The sequence below is a fragment of the Temnothorax longispinosus genome, chromosome 3 (assembly GCF_030848805.1).
Source record: "Temnothorax longispinosus isolate EJ_2023e chromosome 3, Tlon_JGU_v1, whole genome shotgun sequence".
NCBI lineage: Eukaryota > Metazoa > Arthropoda > Insecta > Hymenoptera > Formicidae > Temnothorax > Temnothorax longispinosus.
Window position 1 is genome coordinate 5,401,772 of NC_092360.1, and position 19,646 is coordinate 5,421,417.

The following is a 19,646-nucleotide window of genomic DNA, read 5'->3' on the forward strand; positions in this document are numbered from 1 at the left end:
CATGCATCTCTTCAAGCATGGCATTCAAGAAAAAAAAGGATTAAATGTTTCAGTCGATATTTCAGTTCAGGTCAGACTTGAAATATGCGTTGCATATTATAAATTAGCATTATAATTGCAGTTGTTTTTACATCTTCTATATAATTTATTAAATTGTATTTTAAAAATATTTACAGGCAGGATACGCCTCGTAAAAAACATGACTTATAAAATTTACTAAAGCTAAAAAAGTTAATAATATTTGATATTTTTAATTAATATACATAAATTAATATAAATCATCTTTTGTATAAATACCGTTACAATTTAATTGCAATATTCTTAATGTGATTTTATTCTGGTAAAATGTTCTCTCAATGAATATGTTACAGCTCTATTACCGTTTTTTATATTTTTTTTATTTCATATTTCTTAATATAATTTACAAAGTTGCTTAACTTTCATATAAATCTAAAAATATACTGATATGAGGAATAAACTAGTAACGTAGAAAATAACAGGAAATTGATCGCTCGCACGTTTGTAATTTTCGATGCAGGCTCTCGTTGTACGTAGTATATTGTACATTGTATCACTATACATTAAAGTGTGTCGCAAAGCGCACCAAAAATGTCTTCTTACATTCTTCCTTCTCATTTCCTTTCTTTTCTTCTTCTTCGTCACTTTTCTTCTTTTTGCGCTCTCTATCGCTATCACGCTCGCTTTCACGCACACATACAACTTCATTCTCCTTCTCACATATACGTATAAAAAATTACATTTCTGTTTGAAACATAGATTACTAACATTTATCATATTTTAAGTCATATCTGAATTTTTAGCACGTAATTTCACTGAGTTACTTTCATACACGACTTTCATACATAATTGTAACTTGAACACGTGATACAATCTTGTTGTTAATAATTATTTTATAATTGTGTTCTAATTATTATTGTAACGTTCAATTCCACATATTTGGAAAGTTCGTAATATATCTAAAGTAATAATTACATTATTATTACACATGTAAAACATTACGCAAATAGTCTCATGTACAATTACTCGACTATTCGAATGGCGAATGTAAAATATTACATATCAGCTATTTATAAAATTCATGGGATTCTTTTCGTAACGTGTCGCTGCTATTAAAATAGCTTTGAAATAAATTAAATTAATTTATTAAAATAATAAAAAATTTGGAACATTTAATTGTAATAATTTTGAATTTGTTTAACATGTATTATACTCATAATTATAAGTATAATATTATAAGTATTCGTGAGGAATACTGAAAATTTAATTTAATTTATTTCTAGATTAATTTCGCACAAAACAAAGCGTTGTGGAAATAACTGGTTCGCTTTCAGACAGTCCTTATGGAAATATTGAGTTTTCAGTATTTATGAAGATCTATGTATATTTTATAATTAAGAAAGATATATTGCTATTAGTAAATATCATTTCAAGCATGGAGTATATCCATTTTGTACCCGATTTTGTTGTATTTTTCCGTAACGCGCGTTAACGCACAAAGTTGGCCGGATCATTCAAACATTCGAACACATCGAAATTTTATTTATAATCACAATAGACACTTTAAAACGGAAAGCTATTCTAGAACGTATATTCGAGGGATCGTTTCTTATATATGGATTCTTTGAAATCCACTGAAAAGAAGGTATACCTTTGTGTTGGAGGCGCTACAGGCATAGCTCGAAAGGATCGCCTCTGCGGTCGGATGGTGTACAGTTTGGGTCGCACAAAAAGACCATTAACGCTTTCTCGCGTCTAGGGCACGGAAAGGCGAGGGAGGAGGCCGGAAGAGGAGAGAAAAAAATATTGATATTCGTCTAGGAATATTTTTAGAAGGGAAAAGCAGCAGCAGCAGTAGTAGCAGTAGCAGGGAGCAGGTATTTCGCGCGCGGATCGAGCAGGTACAAAGCTGTATTGCACCTGCCACGGTGGCACAGGCACAGGTTATTACCCCGACCGCAAAATTTGCATTATCCCCTCTCTCGAACAACTGCAGGACAAAAGAATACTTCGCCGTATATAGTCGCAGTTTTCTTAATATCTTCTGGACTTATTATTTCTTCGCTATTGCGTCCTTATCGCGATGCGCGTCGCGGGAAGAACTACTGTAGCTTCTACAACTGTAGCATGAAGCGAGCTGAGCACCTCTCTTTAGCGACAAACTATTAAGGCACATTTTTGGTATATATTTGTTTAACCGTCTCATTCCTAGAAAATTATTTCTTAATACTGCATTCTAGGTTATATAATAATACAAATATCTTTTTGATACGTACTTTTGAAATTATCTTGTTTAATAATTTTTATAATTCGTATCTTTGTATTATTTTATATTAGGTATAAAAAGATAATATATGAATATTTGGAGTGAGAGGGTTAAATTTTTCCAAGTCTTTAATAACTATTTTAGAATCGCGCACGCCTTTTTTGAAAGAGTTATGAAGATATTTTTTTAGGACTTTGTTTGCTCATTGTTTATTTAAACTCTCTCATATCCACATGAAAAATAGATCGTATGCAGATTTTCTAAAAAATTCGAAAAGTTATTAGCCATATCTTTACGTGTTTCAAAAATTTCGTAGAATCCATGGAATCTTTAGAAAGACTTTATTCTTTGTGAAAACCGGTACCTTTCCTTCGTGTAATCCATAAAGCCTATGAGAAAGAAATTCAAGCACAGGAAAACTACCTGCGACAAATTTTCTATCGACCCATTATATCCGCAATAGTGAAACCCTGGCGTGCTGGTGCAGGTCTAGGTGGTGGTGGTGGCTGCGGTGTTGGAGCTCTCGGTGGTCTAGCTATTTCCTTGTCACGTTCCCTGTTACGTTCTCTTTCCCTGTTCTGCTCCATCTCTCGTTCTCTCTCGCGCTCACGCTCTTGAAGCTCTAGGAATACTCTGGAAGGACCCGGGGAGCCAATTCTTCGCCGGTAAGAAGCCAAAATGAGTGGGGGTGGTGGCGGGAGTGCAGCCGGTGGGTTCTGGGTGACAGAATGAGCCGCAGATGCGCCGCTGGTCACCGTCGATGTCTTCACAGTGGGTAATAGGTCCCTTCTGATCTGAAGTTGAGGTCTCTGAGGAAGAGGTGGTGCTGAGGCCGATGCTGTAGGCGCAGGTGGCTGCACTGAAGAACCTTGGGAAGGATATCCGGACGAAGTAGAAGATGCAGAAGATACGGACGGTGGTGTGGATGTCGATGAGGAAGATGGTCCAGGCTCGGGGCAATCTTCTTCGGGACTGTCGTCGTCCCTCAACGCCTCTTCCAATGCCTCTGGAGGAACATCGCCCACGGCATGTGTCAATGCGTGTCTCCTGAGATCGCAGTTCCTACGAAATACCTTGCCGCACGAGGTACATTCATAAGGCTTGTGATCCGTGTGCGTTAGAAGATGCGTCTTGAGATTGCTGCGCTGGTTAAAACTTCTCGCGCAAACGGGACATTTGTGCGGAGATTCTTCCATATGCAGAATCTTGTGAACTGCCAGAGTACGGCTCTGACAAAAGCCCTTACCACATTCACCGCACTTGAAAGGCTTTTCTTTACTGTGGATATACCTAAGAGAGGAAGATAAAAATCAGGAAATGATAATAGTTAACAGAAAAAATCTATATTCTAATTTGAAATCTATAAAACTTTTCATATTTTAAATTTATCTGTCGACTTTATTTAATATTTATACCGTTAATATTTATATCGTTAACTTTATTGCATACTTAATATCGTAAAACAAATTAATGCGATATAAACATACAATAAAAAATTCAAAGAAGTTAATTTTTCATTCTTTTTACGTGATACGTTATAGCTAATTTAATTCAGTGAACTGATTTAATTTAGTGAATTTAATAAAGAATTATGTATCATACCTATGATCCCTAAGATGATCTTGCCGCCTGAAGGCCTTACCGCAAATGTCGCAGGAGTATGGTCTCTCGTCGGTATGAGTTCTCTCATGAATAAGGAGATTATATGATTTCGTGAACTGTCGATTACAGAATTTACAAATGAACTGTTTCTTCGGTCTGGATGCTCTGCCAGGTGCTCTAAGTAACCTTCGATCCAGATGCTGATGGGCTAATGGACCACCCGGGGGATACAAAGCGGAACTACCAGGAAAAGGACCAGCAAAGACTGGATATCCAGGAGGTTCAAGGAGAGGATGCGGCGGTAATAAAAGACCTCGCGCTAACTCTTTCCTTTTGTCGGCCATCATCGCCATGATATCGTAACTCGACGAGCTCTTTCTGGCCACTGAAGATTCAGGACCGACTTCGTGTTCCGAATTCGTCGACGATGAGGAAGAGGGCGGTGGCCCGGGTAAATGAGGATGCATTTCACCTGGATACGGAGTGAGTTGTAATCTTGAAGGCACCACAGGCACAAAGGCTGACGACTCTCGGTGATGGGCATGACCCAGACTGGTTACCAAGCTGTGACGGTGATGATGATAGGCGGCGAGAGTGCCAGATGGATCGAATCCTCTCGAGGTCGATGCCGCGCTAGAACTAGAAGACGACGAGGCTGCGGAAGAGGGGCCTGATCTCGGAGACTGTCCAAGACCCAGGTCCCGACCTCTGCTCGTCTCCTCAGAAACTGTGGCCGAGGCCGACGTAACTACGATGTCGGTTGGCATAGCGATTGTACCTAAAAGATAAAAAGAAATGAATTAATTACACATTGATAGATGAATAAAAGTGAAACTAATACGATCAACATAATCAGTTCTTCATTCCGCGGAACAAACGACTCTTAAGACATCCGTTTGATTATATATTTCCAAATTTTTATATTTTTAAAAATATTAAATTAACTTACAAGCATTTATAGCTATATAATCAAGTAAATTAAAAAAATTAATATATATATTTTTTTAAATTTTTTAATTTATTGAAATTGTCAATTGATGCTTTTTACAAAAAATGCTATAGAAAATGTAGAAAAATGATTTACATATAAATAATAAATATAAATAATATTTTTGTGATGTTTACACATAAATAATAAATATTAATATTAATACACAATTAAAGGAATCTGATAAATATATTGCTTATTCCATAAAAAGTTTTATGAAAACGTTGTTTTTCATGTTTTTTTACATATTAGCGATCTCCATAAATCCGTATTAAAGTTAAGATAAAAATTGAAATAAAAAATAAGTTATATAAGAACGTACATCCACCAATATGGAAAATAATTTTTTTAAATTCTGCATTATCTATTTTAACGATATTATGGGTTGTTATACATTCTTCATAAATTTTCTTACGTACATATAATATACTAACATATTCATATATGTCGAGTTATAGTATGTGAAAAACAGTAAACTAACACGTAGATGCATAAAAGATAGAACTGGCAAATCAGAGAATGCGTTTTAATTTAAGAACATATTTACTTAAAAACTATTGGAAGTTATTTTCATATGTTGTCGTTAAATGACGGCGCTATCATTTTCTATTGATATTTCTTCAATTTTATAATACGCCAAACATTCCTTGGCACATCGCTTAACTCTTAACGTGTTTACTTAAGAAGTAGAGAGTCGTGTAATATCGTGATCGGTAGTTTATTCGTGGATTTTATGTCTAATGGACATCGCGAGAACCACTGTGTACCGACTCACCGCAAACTTTCGCAATCGTGCAGAAAATGGGTACGGACAGCGTTTAAAGAGGTTTTTTTTTCTTTTTATTAATTATATCTCGCGTACTCGCTTTACTTGCGAAATCGCGCGTACGTCTCGTTTCACAGATGGGCTCTTTGAAGGGCGGGCAAACGCGCGGCGATTTAAATGATAATTCAATTGTAAAGTGCTCATATTCCAGTCTACCATTCGGAGTATCGGTGCCGCCGTACGTTTTACGAACGTGAACTGGTTATCTCTCGAGCCGAGCACACCTGCCAACATGGCTTCCGCGGACCCAGCGGTCACGGCTAGTCGGCTAGTCCCAGCAGCCATGTTGGAATCGCGAATGTCCGTAGGGACGCAACGAGGCGGACACACGCGATTGCCCTGCGAGTCCCTCATGATGGAAACTCTCTCAACATGCTCGCCTGGGAGAAAAAGTCTCTCTCACCTGGAGGACGTTGATGGAGCCTGCCAGGTCTCCCTTTCAGAGTCCTCCAGCGAACCGCCAACACATCTCCTTCTCCTCCTTCTCCGCTCGAAATCCCTTATTAGCCGACGGTCCGGTGATCAGCGGCGGAAACATCCAAACATCCGTTGTACCTGCGTCGACATCCACTACGGCACAACGAGAACTTTCGCAGGCCTTCGCGCGCCTCTATCACTCCTTATCTTTCTCCCGTGTACACGTAAACACACATACACTACACGCGGTGGCAACCACAGGCTTGCGGTAGGCAGCGCGGCGCGACTCCTTTCCTTTCCGTGTCGCACTTCCGTTCCTGCTCCAATCTCGCCCGGAGTACCGCGAAAGGAGCAGCGACGGCGACGCGCTCCTCTCTCCCAAGGTCGGTTACCCTAGAAGCAGCTCGAGAATCGAGAGAACGACAACCGCGGAGCGGGATGGCGGGATACGCGCTCGGCGCTCTTTCCTGCGGGAGAACACGGAGAAGCGCGCGGGTAACTGCGTGTCGGACGCCGCCAGGTAGGCTTCCTCGGCTCGCACACCCACGCAGGTGAGGCTCATGCACACCTCACGCACACGACGCACACATCTGCGCGCACACCTATACGCCAGGGCGACTCGCCTGGGAGTCTTTCCGTTTGGCTGCCGCTAGTAGCGCTGCTGCTGGATGCTGCGGCGTGACTGCCTCACTCTAGAGTCGCCCTTGGTGCGAGAGAGGCGGGTACCGGTCGGCTCGCCAGTTGCCAGAGCGAGACCGACAGGTAGTCCGAGAGAGCGAGCGGCGAGAGGACGGACTGAGGGCACGCGCGGGGGTTCTCTGGTATCCTATCTATACCAGTGCCCAGTGCCTATGAGGCGATGCCGCGCAGGTTGAACGCAGGAGGTTTAGGTAGGGACGTGGTATGAGGGGCAGGTGCGTAAACGCGAAACCTGGCACCCTCTCTCTTCTCTTTCCTTCCTTCACGCTTTGGTTCCTCCGCCGCTACCGTGGAATTTCCTCACCTCGGTGCATGTCGGTGCATTCGATGCTCAGCCATGCCTGATGCGGACGATGTAGATACGCGTCCGATAATTCCGATAATTCCGATAGTTTGACGATCGTAAAAGGAACCGTTGCATCCGCAGGCGCTCTAGCCAATTCTTATACGTCCAAAGTCGACGTTCACGTATCGCACGCGCTGCCGCAAACTCCAGAACTCTCACTGCACCACTGTAATCATCTCTGTGATCGATCTCCGAAGATCGAGTAGTCGATTCCGCTTGCGAAGGTAGCGCGACACCGAAGTCAGCGCGTTTGTCGCCTCGGCCCGCGCGCTGTCAGGTAGGCGGACGAGAAAAGCGTGAGGCAGGTTGTAAGTTGTAAACGCACCTGTAGGAAACCCGCGCCACGCCGGCACTGACGAAGGAGATCGGTCTTTGGTGGGCGGAAAGGGGAGTGTGGTCCGTGCACCCCGCCGCCAGCCAGAGGCAGTCAGAGAGATCGAGTCTCGGTCTTCGTCTCTCGCACGCTCTCCTCCTCGATCTCTCCCTCGGCCACGTTCCATCTTTCTTTCCCGTCTTCGCGCGGTCCCGCTTCCACCTTCGACTTCTTCGTTCCCTCCGGTACCCCGCCATGCCGGCGCAACGCTCGCCTCCCCGCACGTTCCCACTGTCCTTCGACGTTTCCTTTTTTCTTTTTTTCCCCCCTTTCCGTCTCTTTCTACTGGCAGCAGCCGCCGACGCCCAGCCGGTTTTACACCGGCAAATCGATTCAACCTTACGTACGTCTCGCTGAAGCGAGCGCGGTTCTAGTTCACGGATTCTGGAATTTGCTCCAGTTGGATAGAATAAGCGGCGCGATTGTTCGATCGCGGATGAGCCGTTGTTAGGATGATTTGCGCAAGACATGAATTTCTTATTGCTAATCGAACGGCCTTTTTCCGCTGTTTAACCGCGTATTTTCTATTTTTATGTCTACGGAGTAATGGAGTGGAAGAGTTTTTAGATCCATAAAGACAGAGAGAAAGAGAAGGAGAAACATGGGCGGCCACTTACAACGATTGGCTTCTCATTTAGTTCAGCGTTGCTATCATTTTATTCTTGTCGGGAATAGGCGCTCCAGATGCTCGATACTGAAAAGACTTTCTGCAATAAAATGTTTTCATCTATCTAAGATAAATTTCCAAACAAATCACATTATGAAATCTTATATAATATTATTTTTATAACTATAATATATACTTTAGATGAATGTATGATGTATCTGCGTAATTAAATAAACATGATTGGCGTCTACGTGCGTGGATAATAAATTCTGATATTATTTTTTAAACAAAAATTCATATACACTTTAGATTATTTTGATTTAAAACTGGTTATTTTATAAATGTTCCTGAGAGATATTAGAATTTGTAAACAAATTTAATGGAAGTTAAATGACGACGTTTATTTCCTGACGGAAGTCGCGTTTGCGAGCAAATTCGAGTGGCGAATTTGATCCATCGATCAATCAACTTCATGGATATCAGATCGAATCATTCTCAAATAATGGAGCCGCCGTCAGCTGGCTCCAACCGAGAATTAATCGACTAACAATATTTCCTTGTATTCCTTTCAGTTACATAGAGGATAATTTCTCACCTGCATAGAACATTCGTGCCGATATAAAGTGTGATATCACGATTCAATCATTAATAGATACTGCTAAAAGAAAAGATGAAAACTTGTTATCGAAACACGTAACATTAAATACAGTTCGACATTATCTCTGTTTTCCATAAATAAATAACACGTACATTACGTAAGTCTCAATTTTTTATTTTAGATTCCATTACAAAAGTTAGATTTATATTTTTAAAATTAATTAAAGTATTTACAAGTCTTATTTCTCTTTTTATCATTTTTCAAATCTGGTAAGTTTAATTTTACTTCTTGACATTTTCCTATACTGTATCGAGTATAACAATTTGTTCTGGCGAGTACGAAAGTTGTGTACCGCAGTTCTAAATATGTGTAACGTCAATAGATAAAAGGCCAACAAACGAAAGTACTATCTCTACTATTCAACACCTGAACATGTCTCCGTAATCGCAATATCAATTTCTCACATGGTTGCAAGTATGACATCCGTTCTACGTAAAGTGAACGGCGCATCACCTCTTTCAATTTTCTTTTTTTATTGGCAAATTTTATTGCTAAATCATTCGCGTTTAAACGTCTCCGAGACTTGTGGGAGAAGACATAAGTGAGCAGTGTCGTATTACGTTATAACGCATTATAATCCGCGTGTCGAGAGAACCGCGCGTCTACTTGACGCAGAAACCATTCGGGACTGGGTTACACTACCAAAGCGCGACGTCGTAAAACTCACCGGCGCGGCGTCGTAGCCTCCCGTAAAACGAGCGCGCGGCCACGGCGCGTATATGGAAATTGATAGCACGTATTTCTATGCCCATCAGCTTTTCAACTCGCCCGTAGCCAGCCCGTAGCCGCTCCGCGCGAGTTGGAACGTAGCTGACGCTACGAAGGGCCCGGCCACCGTTGTCGGGCGATCTTCAAACGGTCATTTTGTGAATTCATTTCGCGACTCGTTTCGACACGGTAGGTACCTGAAAGGGGACAAAGAGACACGGAGGAACGTTGACGAATCGGTCGGCGCGATCGCGTGTCGTAACGGTACGCGATGACGTACATCATCTCTTTTACCTAAAAGGTCGGGACGCCAAGTACAAGGCCGCCTTGCCTATTCCCGCGTGAGAAGAAGATCGCGCTTGAATGGGCGAGACTTTATATTTACATAGCATTAGCCTTTTGTAGCGGAATGCAATGTGTGAATGGCATCGGCGCGTCATTGTTTCGGGCGCCGATTGATGGTGCGATTCTCTTTCATTCAGCTTCCTCAATATCTATGTATGCTAATTAACGGAATATACTTGTCAAGTTCAGTTGTCGGCGTGAAACAAAAGTGTTGTAATAAATAAGATTCCGGGAGCTGTCTTGGAAATTTTTCAGACGACAAACCTGAAGAGTTTAGATTGCAGTTCTGTCGTTAGTACCTCTCATAATCTTGACTTGAGTTGCTCAAATTTTGCTTCTTTACTTGCAAACTTGGAATAGTTTGTTTGTTAATAGCTTAGTACATGTCTTCCTTATTTATATTAATAATATCTCGAACGTGGAATATTGTTTATACTCTGTGTAAATCTTTCAAATGCGAAAGGCCATGTCGGTCTCTGTAGTAAAAGTTTTACCAGAAAGGTAAGCTTGCTATAATATTTAAATAACTTTAATATCCATAATAATGATAATACAGTAATATAAGACATTTAATAAGAAATATGTGATATAAAATAGCAGATATAAAATTTAATTATTTGTTTCTAATTATTGTAACTCGGAATTTATCTTCATTTTTTAGTAAATGCCAAGTTATATATAAATCTATCTTTGTTTTAGTAGGCAAGTACCATAAAGCAAAAGCTATATGGATTATTATCAGTAACGTACTAAAAGTGAGAACTTTTGTACATTAAGAAATAATCGTTCCTGCGCCACTCTTAAAAATTCTGGCATAATTTATTCCCTCTAAACATATTTGCTGCAACAATGACATAATTAAAAAATCAGAGTTTTCCAGAAAATGAGTTTGAATATTTTAAATCATAATATAATATTATTTTTAAATACAATTTTGGTGTAATAACTAATTGTAGAAAAATAAAATTATCTAGCTCTTATATTGACTCTTTGTTCAGTAGATCGAATTTTCATTTTTTTGCAAAAAACTTATAAGTAACAATTTTCTAATTATATTGTTGTTTTGTAGCAAATGAGCAATATAGTACAATTTATAATTGTATAAAAAAAAAAAACGACGCGAAAGAATGCTATGTCCATAGAGAAACGTAATGTGCGCGCACGCACAGTAGACGATAGTCTTCAACGTTTGTAACATGATTGCGAGGTATAAACCGAAGCTCATGGTTGCGATAATCCAATGCGTGTCGCGAGAGTTCTTTCACCGCAACCCGTTAAACTTCGCTCGAAGGTATCCAGCAGCCTAATATAAAATTAAAAGAGCTCTTTATACATGTGTCGCACATACGGGGGAATATCGCAGGGTTAAAGCTCTCGTCTTCTCGTCCGCGCTCATGCGAATACCCGTGGCGCGAATATACAACGCTGTAGCGTTGTTATAGCGTGCAACTGCCTCTCACGTCGTTTTGTTCACTGAACTAGTTCCCTCTCCTCTTACCTCGCCGATTCATTCCATCACTACCAAGCTCACAATCTTACCACCACTACGTGACCACCACCACCACCACCATCATCGCCGGCGCGCCGTTGTGCGGCCGCAACAGCGCGATGCCCACAGCAACGTCATCGAGATCACCATCGCGCATAGGAGACAGAACGAGAGGTGGAAGTGGTACCAAGAGAGACGGCGAGCGCGTTCAAGTGAGGATTCCACCGAATCCGTCGAATCACCATGGAATTTCGAGCGGGAAGACGCGCGAGCCGATAATATACGAGGTGTTTCTATAATAGGATAATTATCTACCTATTCTATATGTACCCAGTCTTCGCATAATTCTCTCTTCTTTTTTAATCGCATTACATTCGTCGCGAGTCGCGGAAGGAACTCGTGGAAACTCCACTTTGTAGACGCGGCACGACGACTCGCCGGCGAAGAGGAGAAAGCTAAGGAGAAAGAGAGAGCGCAACGTCGAGAGCGCGGCGCGCCGTGAATGTAAGCGCAACGGATGATGCGAGGGGAGGACGTGGAGCGCGCGCAGGCCTCCAAGTACGAAGAACACGGGGCCGGCCGCCGCATACCTACACGACGCGTAATGAGAACATACCAGCATCGTTCGGGCTGCTATCTGCTATCAAACGGATACCACCGGTCCAGCCACGGACGAAGCGTGCAACGCGCCCCAAGCAAGGCCCCAAATTTATCTTGCGCGCATCGCCGCGCGCCGCCGCGGCCGCGGCCGCACTGCTCTTAAAAATCTCACTCGCGATATTTCATTGCGATCATCGTAATTGAGATCTCGGCTTTTCAGCTATTCGTTCAGCGGTTACCATCCGCACTCCGCACTCCTCACTCCGCGCGCGCGCGGATGTGCATTCGATCGATCGTGCCCTTCGATCGTGCCGCCACGTCGGGTCTTAATCATAACTCCCGATGATGATTCTCGCCACACGGCGAGCTTCGTGCGATGCGAAACGGAATCGTTTCAGTGTCGCTGAAACTGTTGCTGTTTTGCCACGTCTTATTGTCTTTTAATTAACAATTGACCGATAAGTAACACGATTTTTTACTTGTATCACTAAATAACGAAGCTATATTCATGCAAAAAAAAATGGCATTAAGATAATGTCAAATTATAATGTCAATATTATACAAATTAAACTAAAGTATCAAAGCTGCACAAATTTTTATCTTATTATACGACATTTTAATCGATTGATAGCGAGAGAGGGAGGAGACTCAAAAGGAGATTGAGTGAATGACATATACGTCTCGTGTCAAAAAATTGTATTAAATCTTCTATTTTATTATCTGAAATTTTGAGCGGTTGACCAGGCTCCTTTCAATTTACACAATCTTTCGTTTTAAACGTGTCGTTCTTAATACATCCCTAGTCGACGCGCCGACCGTAAAACAATGTACTTCGTAACGACAGGATCGCCGGTGTGTCTTGTTCTTCGCGCCTGCATCTTCTTCCTGTTTTTCTTCTCGCTGCCTCTTCGTGTTTGCGGCGGTCGCGCGCTCATCGAAGACGCTATTAAATTCAACGCCACGCCGCGTCGCGACGATAACGCGCGCTTCGTCTCGTCCGCTTAAACCTATATCTACCGTTCCTCTCTCGCACACGCAGGGGATTGACACATTGAGAATCCCGCACCGTCATCCCGCTGCCATTTTACGTTAACTCGTCTTCGATTTTTCTCCATCAATGCATGAATAAAACACGACACACGCAAATAAAAACATGTTTAAAAAAGGAAACAAGTTTGTATAACTTTTTTTTTTATGTAGGTACTATATAAACCGACGAAAGTTTAAAAATAAAGTTTTTTGAAAATATTACAATTTTAAATGTTAGCGTCTCTAAGATCATCGGCACATGTTTTAACATGACTCGGTTAAATCATTTGTAGTCGATTTTTCTTTAGAAAAATATTGTGAGACCATAATACATTTTTAAATTTCCATAAAATTAACGTTAGAGATTTCTTGTTCCGATTTATTTTTATTAGCTTAAAATTCTTTTAAAATAAGGCACATTTCGAGTAAACAAAGTTTCTTCAATATTTTCACATTATTGTAAAATATAATTCAATGAAGCAATCGTCTCTTGTCAACCTGATCTCTGCATGGCTGTAAAATGTGTGCCGATAATTCAGGGACACCCTATATACACCGGTAGGAACGGATAGGACCAGTCTGAACCTGATGTGCCAGCGTAGGGTTATCTCTTCTCGTTAAAATGTATATACGCCAGTCTCCTCGTATTTTCTTACTACACACGCGACAATATACGCGCGATTTTTGACAGATATACGTGCAATATCTTCGGTTTTCTGTTGCATTCATATAATCTGGACCAGCCCGCACGCACCTTTCGTTCCTCTCGTTCGCAATCCCCATGGTTATCGTTTGTGATAAATATTGGCGTTGGTAAGAATAGCGATATAGTTAATGGCAATTTTTCACATACACATGTGTCGCATACGCGTATAACTACCGCTGTGTATGCACGTATGCGTTTTACGACTGGCAAAACGTATCTTCTTTTTGCCGTTAGAATTAATTGATCCGATGAACTCTGTCGCCCCGTTCTTATAAAGACACTCTTCTCGTAAAGTTATCTTCATGTGCGTATAGAATTTCAGCGACAAACAACCTCGGAGGGTCTTCGTTCTCTCAGATATATCAAGATCGCCGCGAATCAATCATGTATAATAATTCTTAGAGATATCTTTTAAAGATTTCGTTCCTTTAACGTTCATTATTTTACTACCACGTTTCGACCAAAAGTCAAGTATTCAAAATGAAAGTATTGTGCTAATGATGGGATGTGCAATGGACAGGATGCAGATTAAATGGAAAAGCTTGACACGCGATGAAATCTGTAGATTTATTTCTGAAATTGGAATCAGTATAATTTTGGTGAGTTCCCCAATTTCGATGGTGTAGGAACGGAAGTCTCCATATTTATTTGCGACAAATATCTATATATAACTGACATAAAATATATTTCTTTACGTTTATAGTATTGAACTCATCAAGATTATATCGATTTCTGGTTAAACGATGGTCTCGATGATATTCGATGGAATTGCATTACTGCTGATAAACAATTCCGATGACACACGGCAAATGACGATGATCGCACTAAATGGAACACAAGTTATTTTGTTTTAGCGTTAACGTTTATTTGAACAATTTAACGTAACGTCACTGTTAATCAGCAGTTACAATGATGATCATGACGATGAGATTTAATAATGTTGTTGAAATGAAAGAGAATCTTGGCAAACATTCACGAGCGTGTGGTGATCATCGAGGTAACAACGGCGATCGTCGCGGATAATCCACAACGTGTTAGGAACCGGAAACGGATACGGACGAGGATTTCCTTGGACGATCTTCGCTACTGCGTCTCGTTGGATTCGTAGGGCGGATTGTTTCGCATCAACCTATTTTTATCCATCGATCAATCGAATATTCGAGGGCGGCCAACCACCTGAAATAATAGGAAGAAATTATTTGCGATGGATGTGCATTAGTATATAATAAGAAAAATATTTATTAAAAATTTTTATTAAGTTTTACGATTTTACGAGAAAAATAATATTATGTTTGGATACAAAAGGAATAAACGTGTCGCGTTATTTCTATTTAGACGTCAAATAAGACGAAAATTATCAACGTCTGCATGCTATTTACCGTTTCTTATCCATTTCTGATTCGCTAGCGAAGATATAACTTCTCTGCGTCGGATCCGGTGGTTGCAACTCAAAAGCGTGCTTTCGGCCGCCTGAACTCGGAGCGCTGCTATGTACCCTAAAACCGTGCAGACACGCCACGCCGAACGCTTTGTCGGCATTGGCGTCATCGTAGAAATATAGCGCGGCGTCCTTCAGCACGCAATATCGTCTGGACCAGCCGGTGGGCGAGGACGTTTTTCGCGCGTGTTCCTGTTGTTTGTTCAAATACCCGAAACAATCTGGCCTTTGAATAGCGCACGCAGCCATCTCTCTCATTCTTAGCGAAGAGTCCAGCCAAGTGTCAATCTGAGAATGACATTGAATAGTCATTAAAAAAAAATTTTTTTTTACTAAAAAATGAGAAAAAATAAAATGAGAAAGTTCATTTAAAAAATGTTGAAATATAACATCGTATATATATTTGCAGATATTTCAATAATATATTTAATATAATATTTAATTTCAAGTTAAAGTAGCCGAAAAGAAGTTAAATAGCTCATGTAACGATTCACTTTGCGTACCTGATCGTTCCTTTCGACAGCTTCGCGTATTACCGTCATCCATCGAGCTGCCGCTTCTTCGGTATCGGCCGCCAGTCGTAGCGTCGGAGCACCCTTTTTCTTTATCGCGAAACTGTGCACTCTCAATTCAGGCGTCTGCTCCACATCGTACTTGAGGAGCATTACCGCTCCCACTGGTTGCGAATCCTATTACGATAAATGCACTTTAACTAGAAAGTTGACTCTTGACTTGCGTAAATTGATCCTCGACGCTCTCCACTTCAAATTTTTGAAATTACATTTATCCTATTTCTTACTTATAAATTAAAAAAAATACTTTATTTTACTTTTGATTAAATCTACATATTTGAGGATATTCCTTTTAAATCGATCATCGATTAACCTATGTCGATTTACTGTTTCATCAAAGAGCTATGTTTCAAAGACCGACAAAAAATCAGCGCGCAGTTTAATGAGTTTGCAAGAAATACATAAAAATTCACACAATATTATCATTAAGCTACTAAAAGATCTATTTCGAACCATAAATTTCTCTCTAATTAATTGATATTTCTTTTGTTACGATTTCACAGAAATTCTTTAAGTAGATATTAGCATGCACTGCCACGCTATAACCCAGTGAACAAGACGTCCTAAAGATATCTGAAAGATTCCGATTTAGAAAATATGTTTCATTATCCGATAATGGCTTTTAATAGAATCCGTTTCTCGTACGTAAAATGTGATGAATGCAGTGGTGTACGATAAAGATATATGTATAAGTCACGATACGGAACAATTTGTACTATATCGTAGAGTCCACTTTTATAATGAAGTAGCATATACTTTAGGATTGATAGTATATTAATTTAATTAATATACTATCAATCCTAAAATATATGCCACTTCATTATAAAAGTTTAATTACTACAAGCAATCGATAGCTTTTCTTTCTATATTTTTCTTAATTATACCCAGACAATATGTATGTCTAAAAAAACGTCTAAAAAATATTTAAAAAAGCGTCTTAAAATAATGTTTTAAAGACATCTATACGATAATCTCCAAGATGTTATTTATCGAAAGTTTAAACATCTTAAAGACGTTGTAAAGTCGTCTATCTAATAGTTCCTTAAGACGTCTTGGAAATTTTAAGGCCGTCTTTCAGACATCTTTATGACTGCTTATTGTTCACTGGATTACACTATGAATTTGTTCGTACTTTTCAAAGTTAGAACTGATAAGTCTCGCTTACCGAGTCAGTCTTGTAGCAATACAGGCAGTTGTCACGACGAAGAGCGAACCACCGTCGAACCCACTTTTCCGCGCACGACGACGTGGATTTTCTCCACAAGTACCCCGAGCAAAGTGGTGCCTCTTCAGCGCTCTCCTTCGCTCCGGTGCGCGCAACGCGCGGAGCCAATACGTTGCAGGTTCTTGCGACTTCTAATTCCAGAATGTCCGGGCCGGAGTGCGCCATTCTTACGACTTCCGAATGCGTGGACTCTATGACGTTTCTGCCGTTCACTGACATGATGATGTCGCCAATCTCGAGACCGGAACTCTCCGCGGGTGTGTCTGGCTCGATCGCGGAAACCACCACGGGCCTTGAGCCATGAATGCGGAATCCGAACTCGCCGCCAGCTTCGCGTTTCACAGTTACCCTCTTGTCGCTCTCTGCAATTATAAAGTATAACTACAGCTTTTTTCGCATAAAAACAAAGACATAAAAAAATTCCTTTGAGAAATCCCTTGCAGAAATTATCTCTTATATTTTTAGAAAATTTTACATTACAAAACTTAAAATAACAAATATATTATATATTTTTCACTAGATTTATAAGAAAATATGTAGGTGCATTTTTTAAAATGCAAGATAAATGTATGGATCTTTTTACCAACTTGATAGTAATACGTACGCTACTTATTTAACACTTAAAATTAGAAGAAAACTTAACTAATCTCAAATTTCTATAACTGTTTTATATTTTTATGTAATATTTCTATTTTTATTACATATTACAAGCTTGCTTACATTTATATTAGTTTATGGAAGAAAACATTACGTTTTCTTTACTATGATTTCGTACAAAAGATTAATACATTTTAATTCCTCTCAGTAGCATTTATGCAAATCCGAGTCTATACTGGATGCATTATATTTAGACGCATTTAATATACGCGAACAAAGGGAATCGTACGTGAAGTGGTTTAAATTGTTAAGCATCGCGCTTTACAGCCACACGCTATACGCGGTATCGAGTGACGTACCCACGAGAATAGGGCGACACGATTATGTCGACGCGAGCACAATCGGGCAAGTAAATCGGTCGCTCTAGATCAGAAAGGGCCGAAGCGGAAGAAAAATGGATCGGCGATGGCACGCGACGTAGACGTTCCATGCAAAAAGGTGCGTCAGCGTGCGCTACAAACGTAATCGACCATATTTAGAGCCCCCAGACCTTTTTCTTCGTAATACAGAGGTGACTCCGGTCGCCATCGTGCCGCTTTTATTTTTGCGCCATTGCAGGCTTTATCCATTTTAGTCCTCGCTTTGATCATGAACGTGAAAGACGCTGGAAAAAGCGCGACTTGATCGTGCGCGCGAAGTTCATCATATACGGCATCATAAGCACTGCCGGATGCGGATATACATAGAGACAATGATAAAGTGGTGGTGTGTAATATCCCATGTACTCCTCACCCCTCCCCCAGGTTCACCGTACGTCCGTCTATGAATGCTCTAATCCATTTAAGCCCGATTTAAAAAGAAAAAAATGTCGGGGCACCAATAATGTCACAGCCATAAATGTCAGTAACGCCAAGTTTTATCAATGAATTAGGTTCTCTTATGTTACGCGAGCTATACTAGATACTTGGTGATGGCAGATGCCACTGATTGAGACATCCAAACCGCGTCTCGACGATTCTTGGCCGACGTTCGATTGTCGTCAGTGTACACCTTTCAACTTTTGTATCGAGATATAGCATCGTTGCTACTAGATATTTGTGTCGCCGTTAATTTGGCGCCAGACAGTGTTGCATGAATAGAAATTAAGCCATAAATACAAATTATCTCGGCAGTCTCCAAGTAGTTGTAACACTCTCTAGGCAGCGCGCAGCGTATTAATTATAATTAAGTATTTCTGTCGCGAGACTAAGAAGTTCACTTCCACAAAATAGTTGTTTAAAAGAAAGAATATTTTCCTGTATCTTTTTGCACACATATTATTTTACAGAAACATTTTCTAGAATAAATATTACTGATCGTAGCATATCGATTTAACTTCAGTATGATTTGTATATTGTAATAAAGTTTCAGTTTTGACGACCTAGCGATAAATCTGACGATGAGGAACATCGAAACGTGTCAGGTATTACCTGATACTAAATGTCATTCATCATGATCAATCGACCCAGCTGCCGTTTTTACTCCTTTTTTTCCGAAACATTTTTTTCTATCTGTGAAAATAAAACTTCATCCCGTTACCTGTTGTCGTCGCGCCAAATCTCGCCAGAGCCTGACCCTCCCTACACCAGACTCTGAGCATGCATTTAAGCAGCTCCTCCAGAGCTTGTTTCAATGTCACGTCCTTGTCCACTTCCGCCGTGCACTCGGAACCCGCGGAGTTGCACACCATTGTCGATTGTCAATGAAACAAATTCGCGGCAGTAGGAGATTTATCGCTCGCGAATTGCCTCCTCCCCTCGTTGCTCCACTTCCTCGATGTCGAAGAGAGAAACGCTTCTTTCACCACGTCTTCGGTCGGAAAACGGGTGCTTGCGACAAACTCGGGGATGAACTCGCGGATGTACACAGAAAACGGTGGATTCGCGAAGACGATGCCTCGAGCCAGCGGCCTCGTGGAATGCGACTCGGCGCCCTGACCCACTGACTGCCAGCCAAAAGCTCCTTCTTCGAGTCACCGCCCCGCCGGTCCCCTCGACCACCCCCCGGTACCCTCATGCGCTCCCGCGGTTCGCGAGCGCTGGCCGCTGCCGCTGCGCTTCTCCGTCGTCTTCGCGCGCGGGCACAAATCACTTCTCCC

General features: G+C 40.9%; 2 protein-coding genes across 2 annotated transcripts; both read right to left on the bottom strand.

Annotated features, from left to right (window-relative positions):
• Positions 1–376: 376 nt before the first annotated feature.
• LOC139810816 (uncharacterized) lies at positions 377–7,691 on the bottom strand. Its single transcript, XM_071774705.1, has 3 exons — positions 6,104–7,691; positions 3,887–4,664; positions 377–3,574 (listed from the first exon to the last, which is right to left on the bottom strand). Exons 2-3 carry the CDS (start codon positions 4,651–4,653, stop codon positions 2,722–2,724), a joined length of 1,620 nt encoding a protein of 539 aa, XP_071630806.1. The 5' UTR covers positions 4,654–4,664; positions 6,104–7,691; the 3' UTR covers positions 377–2,721.
• A 4,945-nt stretch (positions 7,692–12,636) lies between these two features.
• Positions 12,637–19,592, bottom strand: LOC139810818 (gamma-2-syntrophin-like). Its single transcript, XM_071774711.1, has 5 exons — positions 19,088–19,592; positions 16,853–17,274; positions 15,619–15,804; positions 15,057–15,403; positions 12,637–14,853 (listed from the first exon to the last, which is right to left on the bottom strand). Exons 1-5 carry the CDS (start codon positions 19,236–19,238, stop codon positions 14,802–14,804), a joined length of 1,158 nt encoding a protein of 385 aa, XP_071630812.1. The 5' UTR covers positions 19,239–19,592; the 3' UTR covers positions 12,637–14,801.
• Between the last annotated feature and the right edge of the window lie 54 nt (positions 19,593–19,646).

What these genes read in the sequence shown, in the direction of transcription:
- LOC139810818 (XM_071774711.1), bottom strand. Translation starts at nt 19,238, where the DNA reads ATGGTGTGCAACTCCGCGGGTTCCGAGTGCACGGCGGAAGTGGACAAG. An exon ending in CTGTCGAAAGGAACGATCAG is followed by an intron (nt 15,404 to 15,618) that starts GTACGCAAAGTG and finishes TGTCATTCTCAG; the next exon opens with ATTGACACTTGGCTGGACTC. An exon ending in TCAGAAATGGATAAGAAACG is followed by an intron (nt 14,854 to 15,056) that starts GTAAATAGCATG and finishes CTATTATTTCAG; the next exon opens with GTGGTTGGCCGCCCTCGAAT.
- LOC139810816 (XM_071774705.1), bottom strand. Translation starts at nt 4,653, where the DNA reads ATGCCAACCGACATCGTAGTTACGTCGGCCTCGGCCACAGTTTCTGAG. An exon ending in GATCATCTTAGGGATCATAG is followed by an intron (nt 3,575 to 3,886) that starts GTATGATACATA and finishes TTCCTCTCTTAG; the next exon opens with GTATATCCACAGTAAAGAAA.